This window comes from Protopterus annectens, chromosome 15.part0 (genome assembly GCF_019279795.1).
Source record: "Protopterus annectens isolate FY-2018-M chromosome 15.part0, PAN1.0, whole genome shotgun sequence".
Taxonomy (NCBI): Eukaryota; Metazoa; Chordata; order Ceratodontiformes; family Protopteridae; genus Protopterus; species Protopterus annectens.
In genome coordinates, this window is record NC_056749.1 from 276,552,819 (window position 1) to 276,572,507 (window position 19,689).

The 19,689-nt window shown below is 40.7% G+C and overlaps 1 protein-coding gene across 5 annotated transcripts in view; it reads left to right on the forward strand.

Moving 5' to 3' along the window:
- Nucleotides 1–19,689, forward strand: part of NHSL2 (NHS like 2) — a 1,843,971-nt gene that overhangs the window by 1,805,709 nt on the left and 18,573 nt on the right. For all 5 annotated transcript variants that reach the window (XM_044057040.1, XM_044057041.1, XM_044057044.1 and 2 more), the window contains one exon: nt 17,578–17,722. In XM_044057040.1, coding sequence (XP_043912975.1) covers nt 17,578–17,722 — 145 coding nt within the window. The remainder of the gene's footprint in view (nt 1–17,577; nt 17,723–19,689) is intronic.

Genomic DNA, 19,689 nt, shown 5'->3' on the forward strand with positions numbered 1-19,689 from the left:
CTCCTTACTTTTCAAATTTTTTGGTGTTCTTCTGTCATTCACTACCCCTGACAATTTGTGCCAGTTGGCTGCAGCCCCCTTTCATTCTTGCTTTAAATTCCTTTTTCCTCAACCACCCATTCCAGATACTTGAAGCTGTAAATCTGTTCATTATTTGCTATCTCATTTCTCAGCTTCTTCTGATTTCTCCTCATTTGCTTCCATTACAGCTGTCATCCCATGTGTCTTCAGTTTTGCATTCCATTCCCTTATCTTTTGCTGAACTTCTTGTATGGAGTCTCCCTGTAATGCTACCTCTGCATACAGCAACTTAGTTGATCTGTCCCCTGTAGTCCATCACCGGTATGAACAGCAGTGGGCTTGGAGTTGAACCCTAATGAACACTCACTCCCACTGTGAACCCCTCTGTGAGACAAAACACTGTGCATATGTTAGTCATTGGGATCTTGTACATAGCCTACATTAATTCTACCACTGTTTCTAGGAGTTTGAACCACCGCAGGACTGGCCCAATCAGCTTTCTTAGGACCTTGTCATCTGCTTTCTCCAAGTCTGCAAATGCCCAGCTGTACTCTTTCCTCATCTCTACCTTCATCTCAACTATCTCTCTCTCTGCAAGCATCAGGTCTATTGCACTGAATCTTGATTTGAATCTGAACTGCTCATCTCCCATCTTACTTTCTACTGCTGCGCATATTCATTTATCAATCACCCTCTCCAGAACTTTCATGCAGTGTGACAGAAGTTTGATACCTCTATACTGCACACGGTTACAGATGTCCCTTTTGTTCTGAGAAAACAAAGCTGACTTTTAAAAATGAGTGATTACTGTTAACAGTTAGCCTATAGTGCAACAGAGCATTCATAAATACTAGCAGAGGAAATTAGTATATTAAGCTGACAAGTACAGGAAAGTAGCAGATACAGTAATCAAACATTCCTTTGGGATAACATTAGTCTGGCTGTTTTAAAAGATCTATTTTTTATAAGCTAAATACAATGCAAAAGCAGACTTACATTAAGCGTTTTAATTATGAAGCTATTTAGTCCGCAGCAAAAGTCTTAACTTGAGATCTGCTCTCTGTAGGGAAAGACTAATGTGCATTTACAAAATGTGTTGTAGTTAACACTGTCTCTGCAAGTAACCCTTGTTGTTGATCAGATGAAGGAAGGAGTATGTTTATCATAAACATAATGAGAAATATCACTCACAGAGTGCCCTGTATTTGTAATAGTAAAAAAAGTAGAATATGCCCTGTGCAGTGTTGTCTATTCTTTAAAACAGGAAAAAAAAGACACAAACCCAGTATGAGAATTTACATAAACAGATTGTTTGAACCACTGAAAGAGCTTTATGTTTGGACTGGAGATCTAACTATGCCCAGTCTGAAGATGCCCTTTGGTTGTTAAATGCATATCATCAATACAGGATGTCAGAATGTCAAAGCCTTAACTAGTTCATGTACAGGTATACATAACATAGCTCTGTAAGAATGTACTGATTTAGATGGAATTTGATCCCAGGTCCTTTGCAATACCATCCAGTGCAGTAACCTATATACGCAGGTCTGGTCTCCATTTACTTTAGTAGACCATGAAGGAATTGTAGCCTAAAGGGGCTGGATACAACTCCCACCTAAAACACTTAATTATTTCCCATTTGCATATTTCTGTTATTCTTTCATGGTATAGGTGGTTGAGTAACCGAATGGTATCCCAAAGGTCCTGGGATCAAATTGCATTCATTCTTAAACAAAACAAAACAATATATTCTATTTCAATAGCCAGTGTATTAAAACAAAAGAGGAAACTGTGTTAGGTTATGGACATGCATGTAAGCATTACGGAATTACTGTTTTTAGAAATATTGTTTATTGTGATTTTGCTAGTTTTGTAAGACTGAGCCACAACAGTACATATATTTGATGTTTAGGTTTGTTATTATTACAGTTTTGTGAAGTTTTATTCTTTATTTTTCATTATTTTTACTTCATGCATTTTTATGTCTGTATTTCTTGACCTAAGTGAAATTATCAACAGAATTGAGTAAGTTTAGGTATGGCAAGGGTTACATTTCTGAAGGCACTGGAAAAGAGGAAGTGATGTACACTATTTAAGGTGTGTTTGAATAAAAGCACATGACTCTGATGATGCCAGTTGAGGTGAAAGCGCTTAGTCATAGTGTTTTGCTGTGCCTTGTGTATTAATATTTAATAAACCAGCGTTTTTACCATGAAGCTCGTGTATGCCAGTCGAATTCTCTTTTGTTTTGTTTATTCAAGTTTTCAGTTTTTAAAGTATTATTGTTTGCATTCATTCTTAGTTCTGTATGTATTGTTTTTTGTGCACCACAAATTGTACTGAAATAACTATTTGAATTGCTACCAGATTATGCACTGAAAATGGTTAAAGTCCTGAGGAGGCATACAGCTTCCATCTAGTTAAGTGGCCTAGTGGCTAGTGTAAAAGAATGGTATTTTGAAGGATGTGGGTTCAAGTTCCAGTTAAACCACTTATTTTTCAACTGAATTAAGTATGTTGTCTACTACATTTTGTTGTATTGAGTTGTTATGTGTGTCCACTGGGTTGTGTATTAAGAAAGTACAGTTTTGTACCTACCATAAATGTAGATGTTCGAGTGTATACACTGCTGCAGTCATTACACTTGGGTTATCCTGCCGTCAGGCAGCCCCTCAGTCGGCCAGAGTTCCAAAGTCTTGGTCCGACGTCGCTTGCTGTCGCTTCTTCCCTGACGTCAGTGTGACAGGTCTATATAAGATGCAGCCGATGCCATTTTCTTCAGTTTTTCCTGCCCCAGATGTCAGGTGCCCCCAAAAAGGTAGGCAATGCAAATTGCTAATAAAACATACATAAGAAAAGCAATCAAAAACTTTCAGTTACCAGCAAATACCCCCCATAGGTAGTAAAGGGTAGAAGACATAGGTACGTACCAGCAGGTAAGAGGGGAAGGAGGGAGGGTAACCTGGACTGCAGCAGTGTTTACACTTGAACATCTACATTTATGGTAGGTACAAAACTGTACTATGTTCATCGTGTTACACTGCTGCAGTCATTACACTTGGGTAGAATCCCAAAGCTGAGGTAGGGTGGCTGGTTCTATAAGACATTAGGGGTGGCTATAAGGCCCTGCAGCACTGCAGTGGCAAAGCCAGCTCTGGATTTGGAGTACAGAGGCAGATGGTAATGCTTGGTGAAGGTATGTACAGAACTCCAAGTTGCTGCTTCCAAAATGTCCTTGGTAGGTACTCCTCTGAGGTAGGCAGTTGAAGTGGCTGTTGCCCTGGTGGAATGAGACCTAATGCTGTTAGGTACAATTTTCCCATGGTGTGTATAGCAGAAACGTATGCAGTGTCCTATCCATTTTGAAATGGTCTGTTTTGTAATGGCTTTTCCCTGTGCTCCTGCAGCATATGCTGCAAACAATTGCTCAGTTTTTCTGAAAGCTTTCATTTTGTCCACGAAGAAGTGTAACTGCCTGTGTATGTCCAAGGAATGCAGAAGTCTCTCCCCTTTATTCTGTGGATTTGGATAAAAAGTTGGCAAGTGAATAGTTTCGTTTAGAGCCACACTTGATACCACCTTTGGCATAAAAGTAGGGTTTGTTCTTAAGGACACCCTGTCTTGGTGGAAAATGATGAAAGGTTCCACTGCCATTAGTGCCTGTAATTCTGAAACTCTTCGTGCTGAGGTTATTGCCAGGAGCAGAGCAGTTTTCCATGAGACATATTTTAAGTCTGCTGAGGTAGCTGGCTCAAAAGGAGGTAAGGTTAATTTTTCCAACACGAAGTTGAGGTCCCAAGTTGGAGTTGGTGCTCTACGGGGCGGTCTTATGTTTTTAGCCCCTCTGAGGTACTGTTTTAGCAAAGGATTAGAAAAAATTGGTGGGTCCGTGTTGTAATGAGCAGAGATGGCAGAGGCATGGATCTTGATGGATGAAAAGGAGAGGCCTTTGTCCAGCATCTCAGTTAAGTATTGTAGTATCTGAGGAATATTTGGGACAAGAGGGTCAAGGCTGTGAGCCTGGTTCCAGGCACAGAATCTCTTCTATTTATCTGAATAGGCTTTCCTGGTGCTAGGCCTTCTGGCCTCCAGAATGACATCCATAACAGCTTTGGAGAGAGGCATTGCTTGCTTGACTAAGGAATACTGCCATGCAGCCAGGTTTAAAGTCTTGAGCTGGCTGTGAAGTATCTGATTGTTTTGCTGAGTCAGAAGATGTGGCAAAATCCAGGGTGGACCTTGTGCTAAGTTCTTTAAGATTGGGTACCAGTGCTGGTTTGGCCAGTCTGGGCAATCAGGATCATCTGTGATTTTTCTTGCCTTGCTTTTATGAGTGCCTTTGAAAGGAGAGGTAGTGGTGGGAAAGCATATACTTGTAGGTTTTTCCAGCTGAATGAGAGGGCATCCACTTTCCATTCTTGTGGGTGGTAAGTCCTTGTGCAGAATTTGTGTAGCTGGCAATTCATTGGGGATGCAAACAGATCTATGTCCGGGCTCCACCATTTTTGTGTTATTATTCTGAATATTTGTGGATGTAATTTCCACTTGTGCGGATCCATGATGTTTCTGCTTAAGTCATCTGCCAGTGTGTTTTTCTCTCCTGGCAGAAATTGTGCTTGCAGATGAAGCTGATAGGTTAGAGCTGTGTTCCACAAGGTCATGGCTTGTCTGCAGAGGGGATAAGAATGAGTGCCCCCTTGCTTGTTTATGTACCACATAACTGTGGTGTTGTCTGTCCTGAGTAGTAGTTGTCCTGGATGCAGTAGGTCCTTGAAAGTTGTAAGGGCATTTTGTACAGCTAGCATCTCTTTTTGATTGATGTGAAGATGCCTTTGTTCTGTGGGCCACTTGCCCTGAATACATTTTCCTGCCATGTGTGCTCCCCAGGCGTAATCCAATGCATCTGTTGTCAGTGTTTGCCTGGCTGTGGGCTGAGTGAAAGGCTGTCCCTTGTTGAGGTGACAGGCTTTAGCCCACCATCGAAATGCCTGTTGAAGGCAAGGAATAAGTGGTATTACTGTTTCCAAACTGTGACAGTGTTGAGACCATACACTCTTTAGGTACCATTGTAGTTTCCTCATATGCAGTCTGGCATATGGAATTAGTAGTATGCAAGATGCCATGTAACCCAAGGCCTGCAGAATTTTTCTTGCAGGGAGTTGGGTCTTTGTTGCCATCAATTGGAAATATTGAGTCAGTTGTCCTTGGTTGTCTGGCGTGAAATAAGCCATCTGGGCTGTTGTATTTAAGCTGGCACCCAGGAATATTATCTCTTGTGAGGGCACTAGTTTTGACTTCTTTTTGTTTACTGTGTACCCTAGGCAAATTAGCAATCTTTTTACAAACGCCAGATGCTTTAGAAGAATGTCTTTGCTCTCTGCTTGAATAAGGCAGTCGTCTAAGTATGGGTAAATTTGAATTCCTTTTTGTCTGCAAAATGCAATTACTGGTGCCAGGCATTTTGTAAAGACCCTGGGCGCAGTAGATAAGCCAAAGGACAGTGCAGAGAATTGGTAATGCATTGAACCTGCTAAGAATCTGAGGTATCTTCTGCAGTTTTGTCTGATAGGGACATGCAGGTATGCCTCCTTGAGGTCCAAAGTTACGAGCCAAGCTTTCTTGCCCAGCATGGGAAGAAGCTGCTGTAGTGTCAACATTTTGAATTTCAGAACATCCAGGTAAGTGTTTAGAGAAGAAAGATCCAGAATGGGCCTCCAGGCTTTGTCCTTTCTGGGAACCAGAAAGAGTCTTGAATAAAATCCTTGTCCTTGCTCCTGTGTTGGTATCTTTAGAATAGCTCTCATGTCCATGAGTGCTGTAATTTGTCTTTGAGCCTCTGCCCATTGATTTGGTGGAAGATTTGGCATTCCTTTTAATCTTGGCAGAGTGTGAAAGTGGAACCTGTAACCTTGAGATACAATGTTGAGAACCCATTTGTCTTTGGTGATCATATGCCAGTTGTGACAGAAAACAGCCAGTTTTCCTCCCAAGGGGGCTGCCAAGAGAGCAGTGTTTGGCAGCTGTAGTGGGAAGACATTGGGGCTGTTTTTTATAAGGTTGAGGCCTGTCTTCCCCTTCTTTCTGGGTTGAAACACCCCATTGTCGAGGCCTGTAAGGACCTTGTGGTTGACTTTTGCCTCTTGGACGTCTTTATCTGCCCTTTTGAGGTCTGTCTGTAACTGGAAAGGACCAATTCTTTGTTGGCCAATTTCTGCTAAATCGAGGAGGCTGAACCTGTAAGAAATCCTTCACCATTTGCATAGATTTTGCCTTATCCTCTATTTTCTTTAATACCTCTTCTGCCTTAACTCCAAATAAAACATCCTGCTGCAAAGGTGCATCCAATAATTTTGCTTTAACATGATCTGGTAAAGTCTGTTCTTTTAACCAAGCATGTCTTCTAATGACCGACCCTGTAACTGCTGCTCTACAGGAGGCCTCTAATGAATCAAAACCACATTGCAAGGTATGTTTTCCCACTTGTTCAGCTGCATGCAATAAATCCTGCATTTCCTTATAATTAGGAAGATCTGAATTTGGAAGCATTTTTTGTTTCAACTGAGACATCAAATATTGCTGATATTTTGGCATGTGAAACTGGCAATTTAAGGCCCTCATTGCTGAAGTTGCGGATGTATATACTTTCTTCCCCCATCTGTCTAATGCTCTGGAATCTCTGTCAGAGGGGACTGGATTTTTTGCTGTAGAGGCCTTTACCCCTTTGGGGCCCTGAGAAATAGTTTCCAGGTCGGCAACAGGGCTTTTATAAAGAAATTTGTGAGTCAGGGACTCTGTAGTATCTATCTGGCTTAACTGGGGCAGGAGGTAAAGAATCAGGATTTAAACTGGATTCACAATACACATCATCCACAATATCTAACACTGGCGGAATAGCAAGGTGTCTGTGTTGAGGTAATAAAAGGAAATCTCTGAGCCTTTTCTTGGATTCTGAATAATCCTGGCCCTCCCAATGGAAATGATCCCTCATGGTATGTAAGGTTTCCCCAAATGAGTAGTCCTCTGGTGGAGAGGCTGAAGGAATTGATTGCTCAGCATCAGAATGCTCATAAGGGGGTAAAGAGTATCCTAGGTCTGAGGATGAATCTGAAGAAATGGATACCTGGTCGGATGAGTCATAGTCTGCATCCTGTCTAGACCTTTTATCAGGAGGGGGATGGGACCCCCTGATCAGAGTAATTAAGTCTTCGGCCATTTTGAGCATTTGTTTCTTAGGCATGGAGGCCTGTCCTGGAGAATGTTGAAGTTGTTTCTTTGTTTTTAAAGGGGTTTTTGACTTAGAAGATTTAATGGTTAACTGAGTAGGTCTGAAAACACCCTCTGAAGCTACGGGTTGTTCAGCTACTCCGGATCCCTCTGAAGGGTTAGTCTCGGTAGGCTGTAAATCTGGTGCATCCGAAGGCCCAGCCATCTCCATGTGGGAGTCAGAGGCGGCCTGTGGTTCCAAAGAAGCAGTCGTCAGGGGCTGCGAAGGCACCTAGCTGAAAACCAGAGAACTGGCGACTGGCCTAGAAGAGGCTTCGTCGTCAGTTTTGGGCCTCGGATGCCTGTCCTTGTCTTTGCGCTTTTTGTGTATTCCGGTCGTCGGTAGTTCTGATGGCATGGTATAATTGAATTTTCTGCCAAAATAATGCCGGGCAAAATCAAACCGATGTTTAATAGTGCGCTTGTTAAACCTAGCACAAAATCGACAACCTAGGCAATGGGATACAATAAGAATGGAAATCCTTATGAGGTATTTGCTTCCCACAAGAAATACAGATATTAACTTTTACTGACATCGAACTGAGGCAAGAAAAAAAAGTTTCCCCAACGGGGTACTTAGCTTTGTAGAAGACTTTGGTTCTGGATTCGGAATGGAAATCTCAGGAGTCGGCTGACCGGCACTTGCAAACTGCTTTTGCTTCGGGCACCGCGCAGCAAGAAAGACTGAAGAAAATGGCGTCGGCTGCATCTTATATACCCCTGTCGCACTGACGTCAGGGAAGAAGCAACAGCAACCGACGCCAGACCAAGACTTTGGAACTCTGCCCTACTGAGGGACCGCCTGACGGCAGAATAACCCAAGTGTAATGACTGCAGCAGTGTAACATGATGAACATCAGTTGATGTGATAAAGGTCATGGAGCTTTTCAGTTGTTTTTCTGGCACATATGAACATATAATAACATAATTAAATGATATTGTAAAGAACTAGGTCCAGGTCCCAGCTAAAGCAATTCTTTTTCCATATTTTATACCAAGTACATTTATAGATATGCCAAAACCTAAACAGGATTAACACAGTAAGCACTCAACTACTTGCCTATAGACTTGTGGTAACTAGGATGGACAGAAAAACCTCTGAAACATTGAAGCATGAACACCACAGGTTGACGAGGAAAAGAAAGCAGACCTTTAACCCTTACTTAACAAAAAATGGGTCAATGATCATATATATATATATATATATATATATATATATATATATATATATATATATATATAAATACATATGTATGGATCTACTTCAACCCATGGAATTTTCAGCTTGTTGAAATTGAAATAACCGATCCGATTTTTCTAGATCGTTGAATAGTGAGGATAAGGGAATATTCCCTTTTCCCCACTGTAGTGCGATCTCAGAGTTAGTATATATAAGTAGCAACGGTGTAGGGGGTGCATAAATACTTTTGCTGAATTTTTTGTGTGTGTTTTTTTTTCCGATGTTATGATTTTCGTGAAAGTGCATTTTCATTTAAATGCACTTTCGCTTAACTGGGATCGGTTATTTCAGTTTCAGCAAACTGAAGATTTGATAGGTTGAAGTAGATACATATGTGTGTTTGTGTGTGTGTGTGTGTGTGTGTGTGTGTGTGTGTGTGTGTGTGTGTGTGTGTGTGTGTGTGTGTGTGTGTGTACATATATATATATGGGAAAGAGTAGTGGAAGCAAGGTTAAGAAGGGAGGTGATGATTAGTGATCAGCAGTATGGTTTCATGCCAGGAAAGAGCACTACAGATGCAATGTTTGCTCTGAGAGTGTTGTTGGAGAAATACAGAGAAGGTCAGATGGAGTTGCATTGTGTCTTTGTAGACTTGGAGAAAGCATATGACAGGGTGCCTAGAGAAGAGTTGTGGTATTGTATGAGGAAGTCGGGAGTGGCAGAGAATGCGTAAGAGTGGTACAGGATATGTACGAGGGTAGTGTGACAGTGGTGAGGACTGCAGTGGGAGTGACAGATCCGTTTAAGGTGGAGGTGGGATTACATCAAGGAGCAGCTCTGAGTCCTTTCTTATTTGCAGTGGTGATGGACAGGTTGACAGATGAGATCAGACAGGAGGCCCGCTGGACTATGATGTTTGCAGATGACATTGTGATCTGTAGTGAGTAGGAATCAGGTTGAGGAGACTCTGGAGAGGTGGAGATATGCTCTAGAGAGCAGAGGAATGAGGGTCAGCAGGGCTAAGACAGAATATATGTGTGTAAATGAGAGGGAGGGTAGAGGAATGGTGAGGATGCAGGGAGTAGAGTTGGTAAAGGTGGACGAGTTTAAGTACTTGGGATCAACAGTTCAGAGTAACGGTGAATGTGGAAGAGAGGTGAAGAAGAGAGTACTGGCAGGGTGGAATGGGTGGAGAAGAGTGTCAGGAGTGATTTGTGACAGACGGGTATCAGTAAGAGTGAAAGGGAAGGTCTACAAGAGTGTAGTGAGACCAGCTATGTTATATGGGTTGGAGACAGTGGCATTGACAAAAAGGCAGGAGTCAGAGCTGGATGTGGCAGAGTTAAAGATGTTAAGATTTGCAATTGGTTTGACTAGGATGGATAGGATTAGGAATCAGTATATTAGAGGGTCAGCTCATGTTGGACAGTTTAGAGACAAAGCAAGAGACGAGATTGCGTTGGTTTGGACATGTGCTGAGGAGGGATGATGGGTATATTGGGAAAAAGATGCTAAGGATGGAGCTGCCAGGTAAGAGGAATAGAGGAAGGCCTAAGATAAGGTTTATGGACGTGGTGAGAGAGGACATGCAGGCGGTTGGTGTGACAGAGCAAGATGCAGAGGATAGGAAGAAATGGGAAGAGATGGTCCGCTGTGGCGACCCCTAACGGGAAAAGCCGAAAGAGAATGATGATGCTATTATATATAGGTGTGTGTATGTATGTATGTGTACTGCATCAGCCTAGGGAGGTTTATATTTGTGCAAAACCAAAATACACCATCTGTGCAGTTCCCGTGAATTACCATGTGGCATGTACATATATATGGACCAGACTTACTCTGCCAATACACGTGAAGCTACTTAGCATAAGTATAACTTGGTCTCATACCTCTCAACTGTCCAGATTTTTGTAGACTCTCCAGATTTTTGCCTCTTATTTTTGACTTATTCCTCATAAAATGTGTGGTTTTCTGGTGAATCAGTGAGGACTGAACTAACTAAATAATATCACACGTTTGAGTTTCAGACTTCATTCCTTCAGAAAATGCATACTAAGACAAATACTGCTATTCTTTCAACTTTCTATGTCTATATGAGCAGTATTTATAATCTGTCCCTATTTTGGGGCCTTTGTCCCTTTCCCCATTATTTTAAGCTTTGTCCAGATTACTTGTGCTAAGAGGTTGAGAAGTATGCCTGGTCTACTAAGGTTACTCTGGGTTCACTTAATTTGAAAAACAGCCTTGATGGCTAGGGGCAGACGGACAGTTTGTGTGTGCATGTGTGTATGTCTGTCTGTGTGTGTGTGTGTGTGTGTGTGTGTGTGTGTGTGCGTGTGTGTGTGTGTGTGTGTGTGTGTGCGCATGTGTGTGTATCTGTCCATGCACATGAAACTGAGTTCTTTTAGCCTTAATGTTCTATCCTCTCAATCAGTAATCATCCCAATTGCATACTTAAAAATTAATTTATAATGCCCCTGTTTAACATCTAGCCCTCCATCACACTCCTCACCTCCCACCATATATTAGTAATCATTTTGACTGCTTTCTTAAAATGTGCTCATACATATATTTACCGTTCACTTTAGTATTAGATTGTTCTGCTTTCTGCGCATGAAAGGCATAGTGCAGGAGTGCAGTGCAAAGGATGATATGTGAGGGGGAGCCTGTGACAGGGCTCCTGACTTTCACAATAAATTCTATATGCAAAGTGTAATTTACTGTGAAGGAAAGCAAACAAAGTGCTATAGTGAAAAGGTTCTGATTTGCTGAATGGGTTGCATGTGTTTTGTTAAGAGTGACTCTCACAGCTACCCTGAATTGCAGATAGTAGATAAAGTAGTAGAGATCTAGTTGATATGATCAAACAACCACTGCATCGAACTACACATCATCGAAACAAAAGGATCAAATGTTTGAAACATCGAATGTTAAGGTCATCAAATTTGAACTCATAGAAGTAAATTGGTTGGCCAGTTAATCAGTTAGTATTATTATCTACTACCTACTTTCATTTTATGCTGTTTTAGTACTTTAAACACTTGTAATAGATGACATCTAAGATGTTGGTCAATCAGTGTACTTCAATGCGTTCTGATTCAACAGCCTGAACATTTGATGTTTCAACCGTTTGATCCTTTTGTCTTGATGATGTGTAGTTCGATGTAGTGGTTGTTCAATCATGTCAACTAGATCAAGCAGCAGAGACAACCTTTAAGGTGCTATGCTATATGCTGTGGGTTGTAGACAATAAAAGGGGTTATGCACCTGAGATCTAGAAAGAAATACTGCATGCAGCTCTGGAGAGCCCTTTGAGAAAGGAATCTGAAATAGCTGGAAACTATCCGCATGCATGCCACAATGGTCATCGGGAGAATGGAATGCGTCATCAGATGAATGGAGACACTAGAAGCAGAGTTTTTATTCTTGTACTCAATGAAAACTAAAAAAAACATTGAGGAGGGATATGAGCTCATGGAATAATGAGTAGGAAAACCCGAGGAGGAGGAACCAAAATATGCACTTAAGGGGTACTCACTTTTACAAGGATTGGACAAAATGTTTTGTGTAAGAGAGGAGTTGTGGACCCTTAGAATTAACTGCCTGATTTAGGGTTTTGACATCATCCCTCAGGGGCTTTCAGGAAGGCACAGGGCAGCTGAAAGGAGGTGGGCACTTTAGAACAGGGAAAGCAACTGTTAAATGCTAGCTGCATTTCAAAGACTGACTTGACAGACAGATGGTCTCTTTCTTCTCTCATATTAAGTAATGCCATGTTATTGTGCTGTACATCTCTGAAACAAAATGGACACGATCCTGCCTTCTGTCATTAAATATCACCCCAGAAGCATGAAACCTCATTATTCCCAGTGTATGTATTTTTTACTAGCACTGATTCCCATGTAACCAGGGAAATGCCTCACCTCCCATGGTCAATCCATGTTTCCACGTAGGAGGCACTGACTTGTTTCCAAAACCTGAAACAGCATCACCATGCCCCTAAACAACAAATGTGTCTTACAGTACAATATAAAATGAAACGTTTCTACTTCATGTATTTCTCTTGTTTCTACCCACCATCAGTCTACATGTAATGATATGCATGTAATTAACCTCTTAAAGTCAGCTTCTAGCAGCTATGGGCACTCATTTAAATCCAGTAAACCACAGTCCTTTCTCTTATCACTTATAGACGCAAGAAATATATTTTCAGTAAGTAAGTAAATAATTATAACCTCCTGTTCACTTATTAATTGCTTCTCAAAATCCACTGAGAGTCAAACCTCTGCATAATGAGACTGTAGATTGTCCAGACCCCCAGCATCAGCTGTATCTCTCTGTTAAGGACATTGGTGAGGCCCAGCCAGCAGATGTCTAATTCTTACAAAAAAAAAATTACTGATGCTTTTATTATTATGTTGTCACATTTGTATTATTTATGTATTTATTTGACAGTCATATTTTCTAGTTACGCACAGCTATTCATCTGTGAAAGACAGTTTTATATGGCCTTCCCTCCTCATCAAACAAAGTAATTTTGTTGATGTTTTTTTATTAACCTGTAAGACAGGTGAAGGAGGAGATACTTCATAACCTACACCTGTGCTTTCCATTGAAGATGTTCCTGTAGTTTCTAGCCATCTGAAGTTCTAAGACTACCTAAATCTTTAGATTGGAGGTATGCCTTCATTACTGAAGGATGACCCCAAGACCCTATTTATTGTGGGCACTGTCATGCACATCTATGGGCTTTGGTTGTTCATTTTGTTAGTAAAGTAAACACCTTTGTGCTTTTTGTGATTCATTGTGTTCAGTGAGCATTTTAACTAATGGCCTGAGCATGACTGTCATCTAACATAGCCACAGTTTCATTTCTCTGACACTGCTTCATGAATTTTGACAGTGTCCTTTTGTAACTCAGTTTCAGTGGATGATTTCATAGTTAACATGCAAAACTGCATTCAAGTTTCAAGTAGAAGCACACTCACGTGCCTCACCAAAGGCATAATAGGGCAAAACAGAGAAAGTGCCATACAAATACTTGCTGCAGAATTCTGGGCACACACTTGTCTGTATCTGACAGCCTCTGGTAAAGTACCTTCATGACATCTTCATAATTGGCACATTTAAACTTAGTCCAAAAGAAATCAGTGCAGCTTGCATCAAGACTACATAACAGCTCACTAAGTGTTTTGAGCCTGATAAAGGACACCTTATCTATGGGTATGTATACTAGCACTCAGGGTAGTACTGTATATGTACAAGTAAACATAAGTATGTAGGTTTCTGCTGTGCGTGTATGATTATATACTGGCACTCATTGTAGTACTGCACATGTATAAATGCATGCAGGCACTCTGGGCAATACTGTGCATTTATGAGGGTATATTGGCTGTCAGGGCAGTACTGTGCATCTGTAAGTGTATATTGGCTCTTACGGTAGTACTGCGCATCTGTAAGTGTATATTGGCACTCGGGGTAGTATTGTGCACCTCTAAGTGTATACTAGCTCTCAGGGTAGTACTGTGCATCTATAAGTGTATACTGGCTCTCAGGGTAGTACCGTGCATCTGTAAGTGTATAATGGCTCTCAGGGTAGTACCGTGCATCTGTAAGTGTATACTGACTCTCAGGGTAGTATTGTGCATCTGTAAGTGTATACTGGCTCTCAGGGTAGTATTGTGCATCTGTAAGTGTATACTGGCTCTCAGGGTAGTACTGTGCATCTGTAAGTGTATACTGGCTCTCAGGATAGTATTGTGTATCTGTAGGTGTATACTGGCTCTCAGGGTAGTATTGTGCATCTATAAGTGTCTACTGGCTCTCAGGGTAGTATTGTGCATCTGTACATGTATACTGGCTCTCAGGGTAGTATTGTGCATCTGTACATGTATACTGGCTCTCAGGGTAGTATTGTGCATCTGTACATGTATAATGGCTCTCAGGGTAGTATTGTGCATCTGTACATGTGTACTGGCTGTCATGGTAGTGTTGTGCATCTGTAAGTGTATACTGGCTCTCAGGGTAGTACTGTGCATCTGTAAGTGTATCCTGGCTCTCAGGGTAGTACTGTGCATCTGTAAGTGTATACTGGCTCTCAGGGTAGTACTGTGCATCTGTAAGTGTATACTGGCTGTCAGGGTAGTGTTGTGCATCTGTAAGTGTATACTGGCTCTCAGGGTAGTATTGTGCATCTGTAAGTGTAATACTGGCTCTCAGGGTAGTACTGTGCATCTGTACATGTATACTGGCTCTCAGGGTAGTATTGTGCATCTGTACATGTATACTGGCTCTCAGGGTAGTATTGTGCATCTGTACATGTATAATGGCTCTCAGGGTAGTGTTGTGCATCTGTACATGTGTACTGGCTGTCAGGGTAGTGTTGTGCATCTGTAAGTGTATACTGGCTCTCAGGGTAGTATTGTGCATCTGTAAGTGTAATACTGGCTCTCAGGGTAGTACTGTGCATCTGTAAGTATATACTGGCTCTCAGGGTAGTACCGTGCATCTGTAAGTGTATACTGGGTCTTAGGGTAGTACTGTGCATCTGTAAGTGTAAATTGGAACTCTGGGTAGAACTGTGCACCTGTAAATGTATACTGGCACTCATGGTAGTCCTGTGCATGTGTGAATGTGTGCTGGCATTCAGGGTAGTACTGTTTTCCAGGTATGACTCTGCAGGTATGAGTATATACTTGCTCTCAAGGTAGAACTGTGTATTTGTAAGTGTATACTGGCAATCATATTTATTTGTTCTTAGAATAGTACTGAGAATACTAACGTGATGGGTAGTACTATGCATGTGTGAGGGTGTGCTAGTACTAAGGGTAGTACTGTTTATGTATAAACATGCACTGACACGTCGGATAGTACTGGGCATATATAAGTGTAAGCATTCACTCTTGTAGTACTGTGTATGTACAACAATATAGTATTACTCAGCACAGCACTGTGCATGCATGAGGTTATACTGGTAATCAGAGTAGTACTGTCCATATATCAGTATGTACTGACATGGTGTGTGGTACTGTGCGTTTATGACTCAGTGCTGGCAGGATTAAGCATGTTTAAGTGTATGCTGCTACTCAGGGTAGTACTGTCCATATGTGAATATGTACTGGTACTCCGTGTAGTACTGTGCCTGTATGAGGATATACTGGTACTCAAGGTATTACCACATATACAGATATGGTAGGAAGTGCTGTGCATGCGCATGAGCATATACTGGTACTCAATGTAGTACTGTGCATGCATGAGGATATACTGGTTCTCGGGCTAATAATATGGATGTCTAAGAATTTATTGACATGCTGAGTAGTACTGTGTATGAATGAATGAATACTGGCACTTCAAGTAGGATTGTGAATGTATAAATGTATGCTACTACTCCAGGTAGTACTGTGCATGTATGAGTATATAATGGTATTCAGGGTAATACTGTGCATTTATGAACAAATGCTGGCATTCTTGTTTACATATAAGTATATGTTAGCACACAGGGTAGTACTGTGCGTGTATGAGCATATAGTAGTACTTAGCATAGTACTGTGCATGCATAAGGGTATGCTGGTACTCAAGGTAATACTGAGTATGTAAGAGTATATACTGACATGCAGGATAGTACTTTGCATGTATGAGTGTATGCCGGCACTGAGGATACTACAATAAATTTATGAATGCAGTCTTCTCACACTGTGAGTACATGTATGAAGAACTATGCATATATGAGTATACATGGACACAGAATGTAAAACAGTGCATTTCCAAATGTTTTTGACACAGAAAGTAGAACAGTTGCATGTAAGAATATATGGTACAAAAGGTAGAACTTATACATATGTAAGTGTATACTGAAACAGAATGTAGAACAGTGCATATATAAACAGATACTGGCACAAATTTTAAAACTGAGTATGTATGAGTGCATATTGACAGGGAAGACAGAAGTGTGTATCTGAGTATGTGCTGTAACTGATGGTAAAAGTGAATATACTGAAACAAAGTGCAGAATTGTGGATGTATAAGTGTATGCTGACACAAAAGGTACAACTGTGCACACAAGTATATATTGGCTTAGAAGGGAGAAGTGTACAAGTCTGATTAGAAATGTATACTCATTGGTATATGCTAACAGTGAGGAAGAACTATGCATGTAAGTGTGTTATTCACTCAAATGTATAACTGTACAAGCTAGCTGTACAAACTTGATGAGCATATATTGACACATATGGTACAACTGTACATGAATGAGCATATATTAATACACAAGATACACCTGTGTGTGTGTGTGTGTGTGTGTGTACATCGACACAGAAAGCAGAACTGTACATGTATGAGTACATATTAGAACAGAAGGTGTATGTGTGTGTGTGTGTGTGTGTGTGTGTGTGTGTGTGTGTGTGTGTGTGTGTGTGTGTGTGTGTGTGTGTGTGTGTGTGTGTGTGTGCGTGTGTGTGCGCACGCGTGCACTAACATAGAAGGCAGGACTGTGCATTTATGAGTATATATTAACACACAAGGTGGACCTGTCCATGCACACACACACACACACACACACACACACACACACACACACACACACACATGTTGACACAGAAGGCAAAACTGTGGGTATAGGCATATATACTGGCACTGTAAGCTGTGACTTGGTCAGCAACAGTTGCATTGCAGTTGATGAGGTTCTCCACTTTAAAAAGTGTAAACTCAATGGTGTGTAAGAGGAATCCATCAAATTGCAGCTAGGATTTGGGAATATCCTCTTAGGGTTAGTTGGGAAACTAAATAATGTTTCTGTGAGAAGAGAGCTTTTACTGGAAGGGAAGAGGTTATGTAACTGAGATCCAATAGGCTTCATAACAGACTACATCCTTTTAATGTAATAACTCATTTTTGTGCCATGCAGGTATCATTTTATACATGCACTGTACATGCATATGTGTGTTAGGAAGGAGAAAGGAGGAGCAGGTATAATGGAGATCTGGGTAGCTTCATAATCTTTATAGATAGTTCCTCCAATCTACATAAACACAACCTTTTCACGTATGTTATAGAAAACCTAACTCCTTAACAACTCTATCTGGCTGTCTGTGATATGGCATTCTTTTTCCCCATAGGTAGCTCTGAAGATGGCAGCATTGAAGAAAGGAGCCCTGCAAGTGATACTAAGACAGTGACCACACCTGCTGATGACGATGATGAAGTATTTGTACAGTCAGCTTCCCCTCGCACAACTGAAGACCTTTTTACTGTTATCCACAGGTATGGCAAACAATGCATTGTCAAGTCACAGATAAATATTGCAGATAGGTTTAGGTTCCACAGTACATTAAGAATCTTTGAATTTGGGACCAAGCACTGCAGAAAGCTAATTTTGCTTCAAGGGACACTGTCATCATGCTTGCTTAATATAATTCCTTATCAAAACTCCTCATTCTGTTATTGCATGCAGATGCTTTTTATTACTGATATTTTTGTTTGTTTCACCTCTTAAATTAACAGAATTCTATGTGCTTTGCTTTGCTCAGATTGTTTGGTTTACTCTTGAAAAGCCTGGTGATCATCTCTGAACACTGTAATCAATTGAGCTGTGGTAGCCTCCTCCTTTCCAGCTGTTTAGCAAAAGAAGGATATATGAGCTAGCTAATTTTCAAGTACAAGAAAGCAATTAATGAAACTGAGCAAATCAATGTGTCTGTATTGACTGAAAGGCATGCAAAAATGGCATGGCATAGTGCCCAATTTGTAATGTGGTATATAGGTATGTGCTCCTTCTTTCTAAGAGCCAAAGCCTGCTGTCTGGAGTACTGAACTTTCCCCTCATGTACGCATTTCTAAATCTGCCATTGCATTATTTTGAGGGTCTCCAGCAGGAGGCTTATGAGCCCTTTGCTAAATTTGTATTTTTCCAGTTGCATGTTCATTTCAGATCTCATTTAATTAGATCTGCATGGCATCCTACTGAGTGACTATCTAGGCATAAGAATGGAATGCATTTGAGAGCAATCAATAAAAGTGACATTGCCAAGTGATAAGAGGAGAAACATCTCTTTTACATGATGTTCATTTACAGTGCTGTTTTAATTTGAACTATTTCTGCAAAGATGACTAGAACCCATTAAAGCATAGTTTGTATTTATTGGACAATGTGAGATACTCCTCTCTTCCTAATGCCAGCTGACATATACCATGACTGACTGACTTTATGGACTGCAACTTTCTGTGGGAAGCACATCTTGTGTGTTAAATAAAGATAACTTCAGATTGCAGAAAGCAAGTAAATTTTTTAATAACTAAAATTCTGTCCCCATATCAGCTGCAGTATTCTAACCTCACTCAAACTTGGACTCTTATATGGTGACACATAGTAGATACAAAAACTCCCCCCCACAGCAAGTGACCCCCCAATACTGGCACTGAGAGCGTAAAACTTATATGGCATAAATTTGTTGCTACATAACGCAAATATGGGTTATTTAATATTTAAATTGCATTCCTTATTACTGCAAGGTCCAACCTCAGCCCAGAAACATTTATGATGACATGGGGGGAATACATGGTTTATGCAGTGACATCAAATCTCCTAGTGGTAGCCTGGCCTCACAGATTCAAGTCCCTAAAATTAAGATGATGTTTTGTGTGTGTGTGACTCTCTATGTTGATTTTAACATTATGAAATAAAAATAGTCCACTTCCATCTTTTGTGCTACATTCACAGTCTCAAATCATGCACTTACTTCCCAACACCATTACCACTTCCCTTGCATTTAACATCCAATCATCTTCTTCCTTGAACAAAAATTTTTCAACTCCCAGGAGCCAGCAGTGAATTAATGAGCAACAATTTAAAATGCTGAGACTCATTAATGAGAGTTTTGAAAATCAAGACTAAATAACTGAAAATGCAGGCTTACATATAGTATCCAAGATCACTGTTCCTTAGACTATTCCCTTTTCTCTGTGGTACGGTGATCTTGGAGTTGGTATGTGTAAGTTCGAGGAGTGTGGTGGACTTGCACATCCTCTGAACTTGCAAAAAACATATTTAAAAAAGAAAACTGATATTGACATTTACTGTGTTTTCAGCCTGTTTTTTTTTTCTTGCATTTTGTGACTCAGGATTACAAGTCTCAACATTTCAACAGGGAACTGAACTGATGTAATTAATTTATTGTGTGGATCAATTTCTTTGTAATTGTGACATGGTCATAAGTTGGACACATCTTAAT